The 16,282-nt window shown below is 45.6% G+C and overlaps 1 protein-coding gene across 1 annotated transcript; it reads left to right on the forward strand.

The window, feature by feature from the left end:
- Positions 1 to 1,500: 1,500 nt before the first annotated feature.
- On the forward strand, positions 1,501 to 7,028 carry RPS4X (ribosomal protein S4 X-linked). The gene is made up of 7 exons (XM_041742212.1): positions 1,501 to 1,589; positions 2,552 to 2,629; positions 3,146 to 3,326; positions 3,676 to 3,773; positions 5,016 to 5,187; positions 6,137 to 6,294; positions 6,862 to 7,028. The coding sequence occupies exons 1-7, from the start codon at positions 1,587 to 1,589 to the stop codon at positions 6,961 to 6,963; spliced, it is 792 nt and encodes a 263-aa protein (XP_041598146.1). The 5' UTR covers positions 1,501 to 1,586; the 3' UTR covers positions 6,964 to 7,028.
- Positions 7,029 to 16,282: the final 9,254 nt, after the last annotated feature.

Below are 16,282 nucleotides of genomic sequence, written 5' to 3' on the forward strand. Positions count from 1 at the left end.
GAGATAACCAGATAGTCTCTAATGTCTCTTCTCTTCCCTGAGACTTTATGATATGTGGCAAAAGTGTGGTACAGGAAGTTAGGGGCAGGGTGCCAAGGTTCAAGCAAAGATCCTACCCTCCTGCCCCCTACACTGCACCGCCTCAGCCATCTGTGAGAAGCAAGAGAGAATAAAAATGTTTGTTCTTCCTGGGGTACCTGGATGGCTCAGCGGTTGAGCCTCTGACTCTTGATTGTTTTTTTAAGATTTTATTTATTTATTCATGAGAGAGAGAGACAGAGACAGAGACAGAGGCAGAGGGAGAAGGAGGCTCCATGCAGGGAACCTGATGTGGGATTCGATCCTGGTGTACCAGGATCATGCCCTGAACTGAAGGCAGACAAACGCTCAACCGCTGAGCCACCCGGCTTTCCTGACTCTTGATTTCTTTTTTTTTTTTTTAAGATTTTATTTATTTATTCATGAGAGACACAGACAGAGAGGCAGAGACACAAGCAGGCTCCACGCAGGGAGTCTGGTGTGGGACTCCATCCCCGGTCTCCAGGATCTGGCCCTGGGCTGAAGGAGGCACTAAACCGCTGAGCCACCCGGGCTGCCCTGACTCTTGATTTCTGCTCAGGTTTTGATCTCAGGGTCCTGGGATGGAGACACTCATTGGGCTCCATGCTCAGCACAGAGTGAGCTTGGGATTTTCTCTCTCCGTCTCCCTCTTCCTCTGCTCCTCCCCTTGCTCTCTCTCTCTCTCAACAATCTGCCAAATAAATAAGTAAGTATCTTTTAAAAAATGTTGGTTCTTTCCGATTTATAGTGTGGGCAGGCTGGCTGGCTCAAGGGAACTCGGAAAAAGGGAAAAAGTATGTTTAAGTATTAATAGGGGTGCCTCATTGGCGGGTAGGTTGCGCGTCTGCCTTAGGCTAGGGTCCTGATCCCTGGGTCTTGGGATGGAGCCCTACTGCTCAGTGGGGAGCCTGCTTTTTCTCGGCCTCTGCTCCCTCTGCTTGTGCGCGCGCGCGTGTCCTCTCCATCAAATAAATAAATATTTTTAAAAAGATTTAATATTGGGCAGCCCCCGGTGGCACAGTCCCACATCGGGCTCCCTGCATGGAGCCTGCTTCTCCCTCTGCCTGTCTCTCTCTCTCTCTCTCTCTCTCTCTCTCTCTCTCTGTGTGTGTGTGTGTGTGTGTCCCTCATGAATAAATAAATCTTTTAAAAAAAGATATTAAATATCTTTAATATATATTATACTGATTCTACAATTGTGTGTATGTGGGACTTTAGGTAGCCTCACTTTGCCCTGTCCTTCACGGCAGGGACCATATTCCAGCAGCTAACGCTGAAATCAGGCGCGCACCGGAGGCGCGCAACAAATGTTGCTGGGGGGTCGGGGGCTGGAAGAAAAGAGTGAGAAAATTGCCCAAGCCTCGGCCCTATGACCTCCCACCAGTAGGTGGCAAGATAAAATCCTGGTGTGCCGCGCAAGGGCGGAACTGGGCGGAGCATTGAAGGCTCCAGCGCGCGCGCAGCCTCTGACCCTCTTTTCTCGTGTACCGGAAAGAGGCAGTCCTCTTTTCGTGCCTATCGCAGCCATGGTAAGGAGGTTTCTTCGGGAGCTCTCGGGGTCCATCAGCTTCCATCCTTCCAGGGCTGGGGACTCCCAGGGCTCCGGGGTTCATGCAGAGGGTGGCCGGGTGGAGGCAAAGGGACTGCAGCCTGCGGGTTGGCCCAGGAGAGCGAGGGCGAGTACCGGCCCCGGAGCAAGGGGAAATCGGAGCGGCTGGCGGGAAGGCCTCGGTGTCTGGCCCGGCCACGCCCGACCACGCATCCTGTGACCCTAGGAGGGACAGTTTTCACCGGCTTGAGCCGCGCGGGTAGGCGGGATGGGCAGGTGATGGGCCCGGGGCGAGTGGGCACCGCTTACGTTGGACCGAGAACTCCTAGTTGCTTTTTTTTTTTTTTTTTTTTTTTGGTACGGCCTGACTTGACGTAGTGTGGCTGGTAAGCATGTGTACATAGTGTTAAAGTGCTTCCTTTTCTTAAAGTGAAAGCGGCTCGGCTTTTGCCCCCTAGAGTACAAGGGAGTAGCCATTGGCAGGCACGTGGTTCTGAGGAAAGCAGGTCGATCTCGGCGCAACTTTCCTATGTGATTGAGTAACCAGCAGGAGCACGGATTGGGCTCTTGGCCTTTTCTGTTGCTGGCTCGCTCTGTGACCCAAGGTCCAGCCCCTGACTATTTTGCCAAAATACTTTCTTAGGAAAGACCGTGTCGAGAAGCGGACACATTTTAAGGGGTAGCTTGAAACTACTTCGAAGAGCCCTCAAATAGAGAGTAATAAGTGTTCTCTGTCCAGTGAGGGGGAGAGAGGTTACAGTCGATGGAGCCTGTAGTATTTGCTAGGTAACTGTATACCCCACGCTTTTAACATTGTACACATTTTGCTGGAGAGGAAACAGACTCACTTGTTTCAAGAAGTTGAAGTCGTAAACTATTCTTGAAACCACCTGTAACCATTTTAGCAGCAATGAAAGCTAAACCCCTGAAACTCTCCTTCAGGCTCGTGGTCCCAAGAAGCATCTGAAGCGTGTAGCAGCTCCAAAGCACTGGATGCTGGATAAACTGACCGGTGTGTTTGTAAGTATCCTATTGCGAGCATATCTAATAAATTCTAAATGTCTTAAGAGACACTTTCCTTTTCCTATTTTGATAGAGATCTGCTTTGACATGTTCAGGGGCCTGTTTTATAGTCTCTTGTGTACCCAGGCATCCCTGATTACTATATCCATAGCTTATTTGCGGACAGGACTATGGGAAAAGTGTTGTCTTACTCTGCTTTTGAAGGCCTTGTGCTGTCTAGCTGCACCCCACCTCACTCTTAATAGCTCTACCTCATTTATTCCCCGTACCACATAGAAGATGGACTCCGAACTGAAATGTTCTTAATGGCTCTGGACCTCTGAAGGGAAAAAATGCTAATAAAGCTTTAAGGTCTGAAGTAATTTAACAATTTTTGAACACCTCTGGTTTACCCAAATTCTGGGGCCGATGTACAGTCTGGTGCCTAGTTGAGGAGTCTCAGGCCGTAGGAAGTAGGTTTGCGTGAATCCCAACAGTAGTTAAAGCTTTTTTCTTTCCCCCATCATTTTACAGGCCCCTCGCCCATCTACTGGCCCCCATAAGCTGAGAGAATGTCTTCCTCTCATCATTTTCCTAAGGAACAGACTTAAGTATGCCCTAACAGGGGATGAAGTGAAGAAGATCTGTATGCAGCGTTTTATTAAGATTGATGGCAAGGTCCGAACTGATATCACCTACCCTGCTGGTTTTATGGGTAAGTGGTTAGTGGTGGGCCCATGGTGCTGGTTCCTTTTTATTGATTTCCCTTCCTCCAAAATGGTGGTCATATTGAATATCGGTGGGCTTTTAATCAGTTGCTGGAGTAAAGCATGACCTTCCACTTCAGCTTTTTGCTGACCAAGTATAGGGCTGTATATAACCAGGAAGCGGTTCTCAAGACCAAATTCGAATTCACTTTCAGTTTTATATATCAAATACGGGGTTTTGAAACCTTAAAAGATGAGCTGGCTGTGATCCATTAGTCGTAGGAATTCTTGTTGGTATCAAAATGGAAAGCAGGGGGGTAGTGGCTTTATAGTAACCCTAGTTACTGTTGATATCAGATGTCATCAGCATTGACAAGACTGGGGAGAATTTCCGTCTAATCTATGACACCAAGGGTCGCTTTGCTGTTCATCGGATTACACCTGAGGAGGCCAAGGTGAGTGTTGCAAACAGGCTGGGCCTTCGTTCAGTAAAGTCACTTGGTTCTAAATGACAGCCTGGATTGAGTATATGGAATGGTCCATTGCAGTGAGATGGGTAGATCTTAATGACTTAACAGTCTTAATACCTGAAAATAGCCAGTTCACAGTTTGATGGGATTCTCTTGTGTATGCAATTTTATGTCCTCAAAAGTCCTACCAATCGTTGTATCACTGTCCATTCCTGGATATCTAATAATTGGCCCCCAATTGAAGTTAACACCTTCAACATTGTGTTTTGATGCAGAAATAAATTCCAGTTTAACAGTGGCTTCCAGGTTGACTTTTAGAAGCAAGGAAAGTAATGGAAAATTTATTAGTGCCTGAAGTGCCTTTAAGTATAAGGGACCGGCAAAATCAATACTAGTCCAATCTGATTGGCCCTTTATCATGTCTCCATTTGTGGGTCTAGCTTTACTCTGGAGAGAGGAAAGGTGTTAATGGAGGAGACTGATCCCCCTTGGGGCATTTAAGATAAAAAAAAAAGATTGCAGACATTTAATCCAGTTTGTTGTGGTTTTACACAAAAGTTTAAGACCCCTTCAGTTATTGGGTATACATGAGGGTTAATTCAATCGCATGATTCGGCTCCTAATTGCAATTGCCTTAGCTGCCTTATTATCAGCAGGCTGGAGGACGTGTCCAATGGCATCAAAGTGATTTGATTTATTTGGAGAGGTAGGTGGTCAGGGAGTAAAAGTCCAAGGTTGAAATGTTTTGTGTGAAATGTTTGTTGATTAGGGGAACTGGTAATACAATTGCAGTTTGTGAGGCAAAATTCAACTGTGATAGAAGGAGCCACCAAATAGCACTTGTTAGGAGGCTGATGCGGAGAAGTTGGAAGAATTCAGGGGACCTGGGATGCTGACACAGTCTCGGGAAAGAAGGGTGATCAACTCACTCGCTGAAGGAGTCTCCCTGTTGTGGGACCTTGGATGCCTTGGACTTGGACATACAAAGAAAACCTGTAACAGGAAGAATACCTTAGAGAGGGACAGCGTAAGAGAAATTTATTGAGGGTGGGAAGTCAAGTCCATTCAGTAATTTGGGAAACGAGCATTTCCTGTGTGGCTGTTGCCTTTAGCTGCTAATTGAATTTCTAACCCAGTGACTTGCAGTTTTGAAATTACTGTTTCATACATTTCTGGAGCATGTGGTGCATGTGAGCTGAATTAAATGAGGCTAACTTACGTTTCCAGTATAAGTTGTGCAAAGTGAGAAAGATCTTTGTGGGAACAAAAGGCATCCCTCACCTGGTGACTCATGATGCTCGCACCATCCGCTATCCTGATCCCCTCATCAAGGTGAATGACACCATTCAGATTGATTTGGAGACTGGAAAGATTACGGATTTCATCAAGTTTGATACTGGTAAGCAAGCCTCAGTGCAACCTGGGCATTTTCATGAAAGCCCAGGTATAAGAACTATTCTTTGCTTCTCTCCCCCTTAAATTAAATTAAATGAGAATTTAATCAAGCTTTAGGATGTACTTGTATGGGGCCTGGCTACAGGGTTTGGTTTTGTTTTGAGCTCTTTTCAGTGATTCTGATGTGACCTAATTAGCAACCAAAGCTAGAGGTCTTTTGATGTGGTAAAAGATCAGGAAGGGGGCAACTTGTGAAGTTTTAAGAAATGTGGGGGGGATGTTAAACCTTATTGTGTGTCATCAGCATGGCTTTGTAGTGGTAGTAAGGGTTAGAGATAGGGATGTGTTCTGAATGGGGGAAGGAGTGGCTTTGATGAGGTGTGAGGGGTTGAACAGATTTCTGTTGGATGGAGGGCAGAAACAAGTGCCCAGAGTCTCTGCTCCAATACCCAGGTATATGGTATGTTCACTTCCAGAAGCCCAAATGCTCAGAATATTCTGAGTGGCTGAGATGAGCCTATTATAAGACACCTCAGATCTCCTCTAGAGGTCTCAAAACTTCCCTATCTGTGTAAATGCTTGAGGGCTAGGTAGGAAGGTGCCCAAAAAGCAAGCCACCCTAATTGGGCTACAGCTCTTAGTCACTTGGGCACCATCCTCAACTTCTGTGAGCAACTGCAGCAGAGAATTGGGCCTTGGAACCGAACAACCTAGGCAAGACATGGTGACCTGGAGAGGTGTGTTTGATGGAGCTTAGATTTTTAGGGGGGGAGGGGGAGATGCAGGGCAAATCCTAAGAGGGCCCTGAGTGCTTGCTTGGCTAACAGATAGCAATAGAAGTAAATTCAAATGAGAAAACTTTGTTTTAGGCCTATCTCTGGTCATTCATCACATCGGGTTATAGATTGGCATGGTACCTTGCCCTGCCTGAGCAGATTGCTTCTTCTCTCTAGGTAATCTGTGTATGGTGACTGGAGGTGCCAACCTGGGAAGAATTGGTGTGATCACCAACCGAGAGAGACACCCTGGTTCTTTTGATGTAGTTCACGTGAAAGATGCCAATGGCAACAGCTTTGCCACCCGACTCTCCAACATTTTTGTTATTGGCAAAGTAAGTCCGGGTTTCCCTTCTCTAGCCCAGGGAAACCTGTAAATGTAGGTACTGCTGGGAGTGCAGCACCTGGCTCCTGGCTGGCTTTACTGATCATACTGTAAATCCTCTTCTGGGATAGGGCTCACACAGAGCAGGGCTGGGGCAAGCCTGTGCTTTTGCAGTATCACAGAATCCAAGGGGGGTCTGATCACCTTAGTTGATGAAAAGTACCAGTAATGAAGTGAATATGCCTTACACTGGTTTTTCCAATTAGTGCCTGGGGGTTGGGGGGACTAGTGGTCAGCCTCGGACACTACTTAGTAATTGTAAGTCATTAACTACGAAGGACATTAAAATAGTTCACATCTACGTGTATGGGCAGCAAGTTTAATAGGGTGGCCCCAGCAGCCCAGACAGTGGATATTTCTCATAAGCCAGCATCTAAAGGTCTTAGGACTGCCTGGCTGTGGCTTAATGTTCTCAGGCCTCTGTTTCTTTAAATGAGAGGACAAATAGAGCACGTGCCAAGCTGCTAATGGGAGTTAGTGTGTGGTGGGTCTTGACACTCCTTGTTCTCCCCTCCAGGGCAACAAACCATGGATTTCTCTTCCCCGTGGAAAGGGTATCCGCCTCACCATTGCTGAGGAAAGAGACAAGAGACTGGCAGCCAAACAGAGCAGTGGGTAAAATGGTCCCTGGGTGACGTGATTGGAAGTCTTTATACTTAATTAAAGATTCTACAGCACGCTAAATGTCTCATGGTGTTTGTTGTGGTCTGGGTTGGGGTTTTGTTTTCTTTTACAGTTGCCTACTGTTTTATTTCTAACATGAAAAGTAGATTGAATCCTCCAGCAGGCTTGGGCATTCTGTGATGGAGGGCTTCCTGTGAGTGGTTTGGGTTTTTTGTTTTGTTTTGTTTTTGTTTTAGGCTGGGCTTGGGCAGTGGGAGGGAGAACACACCAGACTTAAGAACGAGCAGCAACTAACCCAGGAGGGGGGAGAGCCCAGATTGTTGGCCATAACTCCTCTGTACTGTTGACTCTTCACTTGGAAAAAAAAATTCGATGCCCTCCTTCCCCTGGTTCATCTGTTTTTTAGAGCAAGGTGAAGCAGCGGGAGAGAATCTTCAGCAGACTCGCCACTAATCATGGAGCCAGATGTGGGGCTTGAGGTCATGACCTGAGCAAGTCACCCAGGTGCCCCTTGCCCACCAATCTTTTTTCCTAAGGTTTATTTTAGAGGTGCAGGAGGGACAGGGAGAGAATTCTTAGACTCCCTGTCCAGCACAGGGCCCGCTCTGGGACTCCCAGGGCTTGATCTTAGGACCTTGAGATGATGACCTGAGCCTAATCAAGCTTAGGCCATTGAGCCACCCAAGTTCCCTGCCCACCAATCTTAAGAATTGTCCTTGCTGGAAGGGGCCAGCTCTCTTCCTTTTTCCCTATAAGGCAAGTCTGCTAAAAAAAAGCCTCTTTACCTCCTATAGCAGGGCTTGTCAACCTTCATATTCTTGGTCCAGATAACTTGTGGGTGGCTGTCCTGTATATTGTGGGGAGATAAACAGCATCCCTGGCCTCCAACCACAAGGTTACAGCATGCCTTCCTCTTCCACCCAGTTGTGATCATGTAACAAAGTAACTCTTGATGTAGCCAGATCCCTCCTGAGGAGCAAAACTGGTCTTGTGTCTCACCATCACTGTTTTTTTTTTTTTATTTGATTTATTCATGAGAGATAAGGAGAGCTAGGCAAAGACCTGGGCAGAGGGAAAAGCAGGCTCCCCATGGGGAGCCCAATGTGGGACTCCTCCTGGGACTCCAGGATCATGCCCTGAGCTGAAGGCACTTAACCACTGAGCCACCCAGGTGTCACAATCGCTTAAACATCTTGTTGCAGACCTAACTTACTAAATGATTCCACCATGACAAGTTTTCAGATAAAAAGGCCATTTGAACTTTATTTTTTTAGATTTTGTTTGAGAGTGAGCATGAATAGGAGAGGAGACAGAAGAAGACTCCCTGTGGAGCAGGGAGCCCATTGTGGGGCTAGATCCCAGGGATCATGACCTGAGCTGAAGGCAGACACTTAACCAACTGAGCCACCCGGGGCCCCCCGTTTTGGGAATCTATCTGAAGCATGATGAGCCTGGGTAAGTTCACTTCACGTGTTTAACTTGGCACACATAATGGTCCTCCCAGGTGCCCAGGTCTGTGGTCTGACAGAAGGAGGTATGCTGAAGATCTGTGGCTTGCAGTGTCTCCACCCCAGCTGGATCTTGGGCTTGTTAGCCACAGGTGCAAACTGATCAGCTAAAGGAGGGATCAGCTAAAGGACTCCTGAGGGAGTCTTCCAAGCCGATTTGGTCTCACAGGGCTTCTCTGCCCTTCATTTTGCAAACTCCAAAGCACGACTGGCTGGGGCTTGAGAGCAGTCAACCTGAGACCTCAGCAGGAGAAAGGGATTTTTTTCAAGAACAAGTTCCAATCAAATCAAGCCAGAGAGGGGTGTGGTATTGTGCTTGCCAGACATGTTGCTAAAGTGTAATCCTGTGGAGCTCATCCAGATAGGCAGTTCTGATGAGGAGCCAGGCCAGAAGTAATCTGAAGCTGTCCCTTGGGACGCCTGGGTGGGTCAGTGGTTGAGTGGCTGCCTTCGGCCCAGGGTGTGATCCCAGAATTCCGTAATCAAGTCCCACATTGGGCTTCCTGCAAGGAGCCTGCTTCTCCCTCTGCCTATGTCTCTGCCTTCTCTCTGTGTCTCTCATGAATAAATAAATAAAATCTTTGAAAAAAATAAAGGTGTTCTTGAAAAATAGGCTGGTGAGACAGTGAAAGGCCAAAGGGCAGGAGTCCTAAATACTGGTCAATTCTCTTGCTGCCACCCTGCTCCCTGCACCCATGGATGTTCTTTTAGAAGTCTCAGCTCCGCAGATGATGGAAATTATTTGAATTTTAGCTAAGGAAGCAAAGCAAATAGGAATGAGAGGCCTCTCAATTGGATCTTTCCACATGGGCAGGGGTTTCCTAGATGCTTCATCGGCCAGCCATCTTGTGCAATGGGGGAATTGGTGTGTTTGGCTGCAGTCTCACAGCCACATCACAACTGCTCACATCACAAGTTTTTAAATGCTTTTTTTTAATGCCTCTACACATAAGTACTTTTTCACGGTTTTTTAAAAGATTTTATTTATTTGACAGTGAACAAGAGCATAAGCCAGGGGCATAGAGGAGAAGCAGACTTCCCACTGAGTGGGGAGCCCGACGAGGGGCTTGATCCCAGGACCCCAGGATCATGACCTGAGCCAAAAGCAGATGCTTAACCATCTGAGCCACCCAGGTGCCCCTCAAATTTTTAATTCCAGTTAACATGAGTTACCAGTGTTATATTAGTCTCAGGTGTACATACAATGTAATGATTCAACAATTCTGTACATCACCTGGTGCTCATCACAATTGCTTTCCCTAATCTCCGTCACCTATTTAACCCACCCCCTACCTCCCCTCTGGTAACCATCAGTTTGTTCTCTATAGTTAAGAGTGTTTCTTGGTTTGTCTTTTTTTCTTCCCTTTGCTCATTTGATTTATTTCCTAAATTCCACATGACTGAACTCAGAGTATTTGTCATCCTCTGACTGGATTATTTTGCTTAGCATTATACACTAGCTCCATCCATGTCATTGCAAATGGCAAGATTTCATTCTTTTTATGGCTGAATAATATACCACATCTTTATCCATTCATCAATCAATGGACACTTGGGCTGCTTCCATATCTTGTCTATTGTAAGTGCTGCTGTAAACATCAGGGTGCATGTATCCCTTTGAATTAGTGGTTTTTTTAAGGTTTTATTTATTTATTCATGAGAGACACACACACAGAGGCAGAGACACAGGCAGAGGAAGAAGCAGGCTCCATGCAGGGAGCCTGACGTGAGACTCAATCCCGGGGTCTCCAGGATCAGGCCCTGGGCTGAAGGCGGCGCTAAACCACTGAGCCACCCGGGCTGCCAAGATAGTTGTATTTTTAACTTTTTGAGGAACCTCCATACTGTTTTCCAGAGTTGGCTGCACCAGTTTGCCTTCCCACCCACAGTACATGAGTTTTTTTTTTTTCTCTGCATCCTCTCTAACACCTGCAGTTTCTTGTGTTGTTGAATTCTGCCATTCTGACAAGTATGAGGTGATAGCTCATTGTAGTTTTGATTTGCATTTCCCGGATGGTGAGTGATGAACATCTTTTCGTATATCTACCATTTGGATGTCTTTGGAGAAATGTCTGTTCTTGTCTTCTTCCCAGTTTCTAATTGGATTATTTGTTTTTTGGGTGTTGAGTTGTCTAAGTTCATATGCTAACCGTTTACTGGATATGTCATTTGCAAATAGCTCCCATTCCATGGGTTGCCTTTTAGTTTTGCTGATTGTTTTCCTTCACGGTGCAGAAGTAAACAACATTTTAAATGTCTTTTTTTTTTTATTTGTGAAGCTAGTGCAGGAATTTTTAAATTTTTTTTAAAGATTTTATTTATGGGATCCCTGGGTGGCGCAGCGGTTTGGCGCCTGCCTTTGGCCCAGGGCGCGATCCTGGAGACCCGGGATCGAATCCCACGTCGGGTTCCCGGTGCATGGAGCCTGCTTCTCCCTCTGCCTGTGTCTCTGCCTCTCTCTCTCTCTCTCTGTGACTATCATAAATAAATAAAAATTTAAAAAAAATCTAAAAAAAAAAAAAAAAAGGAAGGAAAAAAAAAAGATTTTATTTATTCATGAGAGACACACAGAGAGAGGCAGAAACATAGGCAGAGGGAGATGCAGGCTCCCTACAGGGAGCCTGATGCAGGACTCGATCCCAGGACTCGATCACAACCTGAACCAAAGGCAGACACTCAAACGCTGAGCTACCCAGGTGCCCCAGGAATTTTTTTATTAGCAAGTAGCCCTAATGTGGGAAAGATTTCCATGCTAACAACCAGGTCATGTGGGTGTACTTAGCCAAAGCAGCTTGTATCATCAGACTGAGCTACAGTTTTCCAAATAAAATTGCTCGTGTGTTTGTAGGGCTTTTGAAGGCTTCCAATTTGATTCATAAAATCTTAGAGCTGGGGCGGCCCGGGTGGCTCAGCGGTTTAGCACCGCCTTCAGCCCAGGGTCTGATCCTGGAGACCCAGGATCGAGTCCCATGTTGGGCTCCCTGCATGGAGCCTGCTTCTCCCTCTGCCTGTGTCTCTGCCTCTCTCTCTCTCTCTCTCTCTCTCTCATGAATGAATAAATAAAATCTTAAAAAAAAAATCTTAGAGCTGCAGGGAACTTTAGCGATCATTTCAACAGGGATGCAGACAAATGGTATTGAGATGAAACTGACTGAAGAAACAGACCTTTACTGGGTTTGGTTTACTTCCCTTGTGCCTTCAGTGGGCTGGGGCTAATGCTCCAGTCAGAGAGTAGCACAGCACAGCTTTGAGAAGAATACAACTAGGATTCATGTAGCACTTTATAGTTTACAAGAGCCATCTTGGTTTTTTTTGATATCCAAATCCTGTGTTCCTGCTGCTAAACGAGACATTACAGAGAGAATGATATCCTCCCCCACTGCCTCCTGACTGATGCCAGTCAGTTCTATCCATTGTCTTTCCCATCTCAGGTCAGGGCAAACTGTCTTACCAATTACTCAAGCCAAACACTTTGGACATGTTCTTAATCCATCTCCTTTCCTTTCCTCACACTCCATGTAATTTCATTAGAAAATATCAGGAGTGGAAGGGCACCTGGGTGGCACAGTCAGTTGGGCATCCACCGTCGGCTCCAGTCAGGATCTTAGAGTCCTGGGATCAGGCTCTCTGCTCAGTGGGGAGTCAGCTTCTCCATCTCCCTCTATGCTCTTTCTCCCAAGTAAGTAAATAAAAATCTTTTTAAAAATCCCATTGGTTCTACCTTCAAAGTATGTACAGAATTCATGTTTCGTGATATTTAGAAATTATTGTTAATTTTTTGTGAGACAATCATGGAAAGTTTTCCAGAGATACATACTGAAGTATTTATAGAAGAAACCAACAATCTGGAATTTGCTTTAAAATAATCTTGGGGGCAGCCTGGGTGGCTCAGCCGTTTAGCGCTGCCTTCGGCCCAGGGCGTGATCCTGGAGACCCAGGATCGAGTCCCACGTCGGGCTCCCTGCGTGGAGCCTGCTTCTCTCTCTGCCTGTGTCTCTGCCTCTTTCTCTCTGTGTCTCTCATGAATAAATAGAATCTAAAATAAAATAATCTTCAGGCGTCTGGGTGGCTCAGTTGGTTAAGCCCCTGCCTTCAGCTCAGGTTGTGATTCCAGGTTCCTGGGATCCGGCCCCACATTGGGCTCCATGCTCAGAGGGGAGCCTGCTTCTCTGTCTCCCCACTGCTTGTGCTCTCTCTCTCTCTCTCTCTCTCTCTCTCTCTCTCTCTCTTCTCTCTTCTCTCTTCTCTCTTCTCTCATTGGGCTCCATGCTCAGAGGGGAGCCTGCTTTTCTGTCTCCCCACTGCTTGTGCTCTCTCTCTTTCTCTCTCTCTTTCTCTCTATCAAATAAATAAATGAAATCATGGGATGCCTGGGTGGGTCAGTGGTTGAGCGTCTGCCTTTGGCTCAGGGTGTGATCTTGGAGTCCCTGGGGTCCCACATCAGGCTTCCTGCATGGAGCCCGCTTCTCCCTATGTCTATGTCTCTGCCTCTCTTTCTCTGTGTCGCTCACGAATAAATAAATAAAAATTTAAAAAATAAATAAAATCATTTTTATGATGGTTACATGAGGCTCATTACACTAGTTGTTCTACTTCTGTATAGGTTTGACATTTTTCTTTTTTTAAAAGATTTATTTATTTTTTCATGAGATGTTCAACTGCTGAGCCACCCAAGCATCCCTGACATTTTTCATAATAAACTTATAAAGGAACAAATAAATAGTATAGTGTCTGCCCTCTCCCCCACCCCAAGTAATACTGCACTATTTCTTATCACCTGCATTGCTACCACCCTAGTCTGAGGCACCAACAATCTTGTGTACGTTACACATTATAACATTAGCCCCTGACTGGTCTCTCACTTCCAATCTCGACCCAGAGGCCAGAGGGACCCTGTTTAAAGTAGGTAAGTCAGGGGGTGCCTGCCTGGCTCAATCGGTAGAGCATGTGACTCTTGATCTTGGGGTCCTGGGTTCAAGCTTCATGTTGGCCACAGAGATTACCTAATTAAAATCTTTTTAAAAAAAATAATAAAGTGTGGGGACACCTGGGTAGCTCAGCAGTTGAACGCCTGCCTTCAGCCCAGGGCATGATCCTGGAGTCCCGGGATCGAGTCCCACATTGGGCTCCCTACATGAAGCCTGCTTCTCTCTCTGCCTACATCTCTGCCTACATCTCTGCCTCTATGTCTCTCATGAATAAATAAATAAAATCTTTAAAATAATAATAATAAAGTGTGTTTAGTCAGGTCAGGTCCCTCCTCTGCTCACAGCCCCTGAATGGCTCCCATCTCACTCAGACTAAATGCCACAATCATCATGAGGCCCTACAAGGCACTCACAACCTGGCCTCTCATTTCTACTACTCTTACCCTGGCTCAACCTGTTCCAACCACACTGGCCCCCTGCTCTTTCATGAACACAAGAGGTACTCTCCTCTCTCAGCATCTTTCCCTAATACCATTTTTATATATGTAGTTTATATTATGAACATATTCAAATATATAGAAAAGCCAAAAGAGCAGTACAATGATCATCCATATAGACACCAGCTAGATGCAATAATTAACATTTTGCCATATTTGCTTTATTTCTCTTTGTAGACATACACACACACATCCCTATTTTTCTGAACCTCTTGAAAGTAAGTCGCAGACATCATGACCTTCCATTCCTAGTGCCAAGAGATGGCAAGGGCTGACTCTCAGGGGCTCCACCCAAAGTTAATTTCCATATTACCTTGGGTACAAACTAGATACTCAAGAGAGATGCTATCTTTTCAGGTAGGACTTTTCCACCCTGAATCAGGGGAATCCACTTATCTGCCCAGATTGTTAGGCTTCAAAAATTCCCCCAAATCAAAGATCAATCCTAAAGTTCAAAGAGAGAGAATGAAAAAGAAAAAGGTTTGATTTGCTCAGGCAGGAGTTTGTGGGTCAATTTCTTCTACCATTGTGCTATGTTTTAAATTTATTTATGAGAGAGACACAGCGAGAGAACATGCACGAGCCTGGGGAGGGGTAGAGAGACACAGAATCTCCAGCAGACTCCCCGCTAAGCACTGAGTCTGGAGCCAGACACCGGGGCTCAATACAGGGCTCAACATCGAGCTCGATCCCACCGCCCTGAGACCATGACCTGAGCTGAAATCAAGAGTCACCCAACCAATTGAGCCATCCACATGCCCCTACCATTTTGGCTTTTGAGAATGTTGTACTTTTTTTTTTAAGATTTTAATTTTATTATTTATTTGAGAGAGAGAGAGGAGTATGAGCAGGGCAGGAGGAGCAGAGGGACAGGGAGAAGCAGACTCCCCGCTGAGCAGGGAGTCTGACATGGGGCTCAATCCCAGGACCTCTTGATCCTGACCTGAGCTGAAGGCAGAAGCTCAACCAACTGAGCCACGACCCAGGTGCCCTGAATGCTGTAATGTTTAAACAATAAATAATAACAACAACGTTCCCAAGGGACAACAAACATTGTTCAACAACAACAACATCAATAGAAAGAAGAAACTTTCCAAGAGCCAACCATGTTTCAGTGTATTCCTGGGGTTTTCCTAGGGATATACTTATGCATTTTTCTTGGCTTTTCTAGAAATGGTAAACATGTGTAATCAGTGGTGTGGTGGTAAATATTTAACCGCTAACTCCCTAAAAAAATGGGCACATATACATGTTCATAGGTTTATTATAAGTTTCACTGATACAAAGAATGTATAACACAATTTACAAATAATAATGAAATACTCAATTTTTTTAAAGATTTTATTTATTTATTCATGAAAGATACAGAGAGAGAGGCAGAGACATAGGAAAAGGGAGGAGAAGCAGGCTCCACTCAGAGAGCCCAATGTGGGACTCGATTCCTAGGACCCCAGGATCATGCCCTGAGCCAAAGGCAGACACTCAACCGCTGAACCACCCAGGTGTCCCCTAGGCAATACTCTTTATTGTGAATTCCATATAGTCAGTTGGTTCTTACAGAAAGCTGTCATAGATTTTTGCCAAATTCTTATAGCCATATCAATCTATGATTATGGTTACAAATGATCAAAAAATGTAGTTTTGACAAAAGTGTTGGTTGACATCTAGGTCTGCATTAACAAATGAGACAAAAGCAAAACAACAAAGACATTCATAAGAACTTCACTCATTTGTCAATGTTGTGAGCAACTTCTTTGCTGAATTAGATAATAGTTTTCAAATGTTGAAAGAGTATCTTCTTAATTTTTTTGTACTAGTCATAATGGCTACAAGACACAACATACCAAGTTTAATCTGCATTTTTAAATTTTTTAAAGGTTTTATTTATTTGAGAGAGAGAGAGAGAGTGGGAGAGCACAAGCAGGGGTAAAGGGAGAGAGAGAGGGAGAAGCAGGCTCCCTATTCAGCAGGGAGCCCTATGCGGGGCTCAATCCCAGGACCCCAGGATCATGACTCAAGACAGAGGCAGATGCTCAGCCTATCAAGCCACCCAGGCGCCCCAAGTTTAGTCTGCATTTTAACATTTTCTCCATTGCTTCATTTATTCATGAGAAACACAGAGACAGAGAGGCAGAGACACAGGCAGAAGGAGAAGCAGGCTCCATCCAGGGAGCCTGACATGAGACTCGATCCTAGGTCTCCAGGATCATGCCCTGGGCAAAAGGTGGCGCTAAACTGCTGAGCCACCAGGGCTGCCCTCTCCATTGCTTCCTTAACTTTAGGCCATCAACAAAGCAATTAATCAAGTCCTGATTGAGGTGTTTACCAATTTCAAGCTACCATCATGATGTCACTGAATGGAGAGCTGGAAGGAGGTGCAC

The sequence above is a fragment of the Vulpes lagopus genome, chromosome X (assembly GCF_018345385.1).
Source record: "Vulpes lagopus strain Blue_001 chromosome X, ASM1834538v1, whole genome shotgun sequence".
NCBI lineage: Eukaryota > Metazoa > Chordata > Mammalia > Carnivora > Canidae > Vulpes > Vulpes lagopus.

Bases quoted from the DNA above. Each gene is read 5' to 3' on its own strand.
- RPS4X (XM_041742212.1), top strand. The intron at 2,630-3,145 runs GTAAGTATCCTA...ATCATTTTACAG, and splicing joins ATAAACTGACCGGTGTGTTT to GCCCCTCGCCCATCTACTGG. The intron at 3,327-3,675 runs GTAAGTGGTTAG...TGTTGATATCAG, and splicing joins CTACCCTGCTGGTTTTATGG to ATGTCATCAGCATTGACAAG.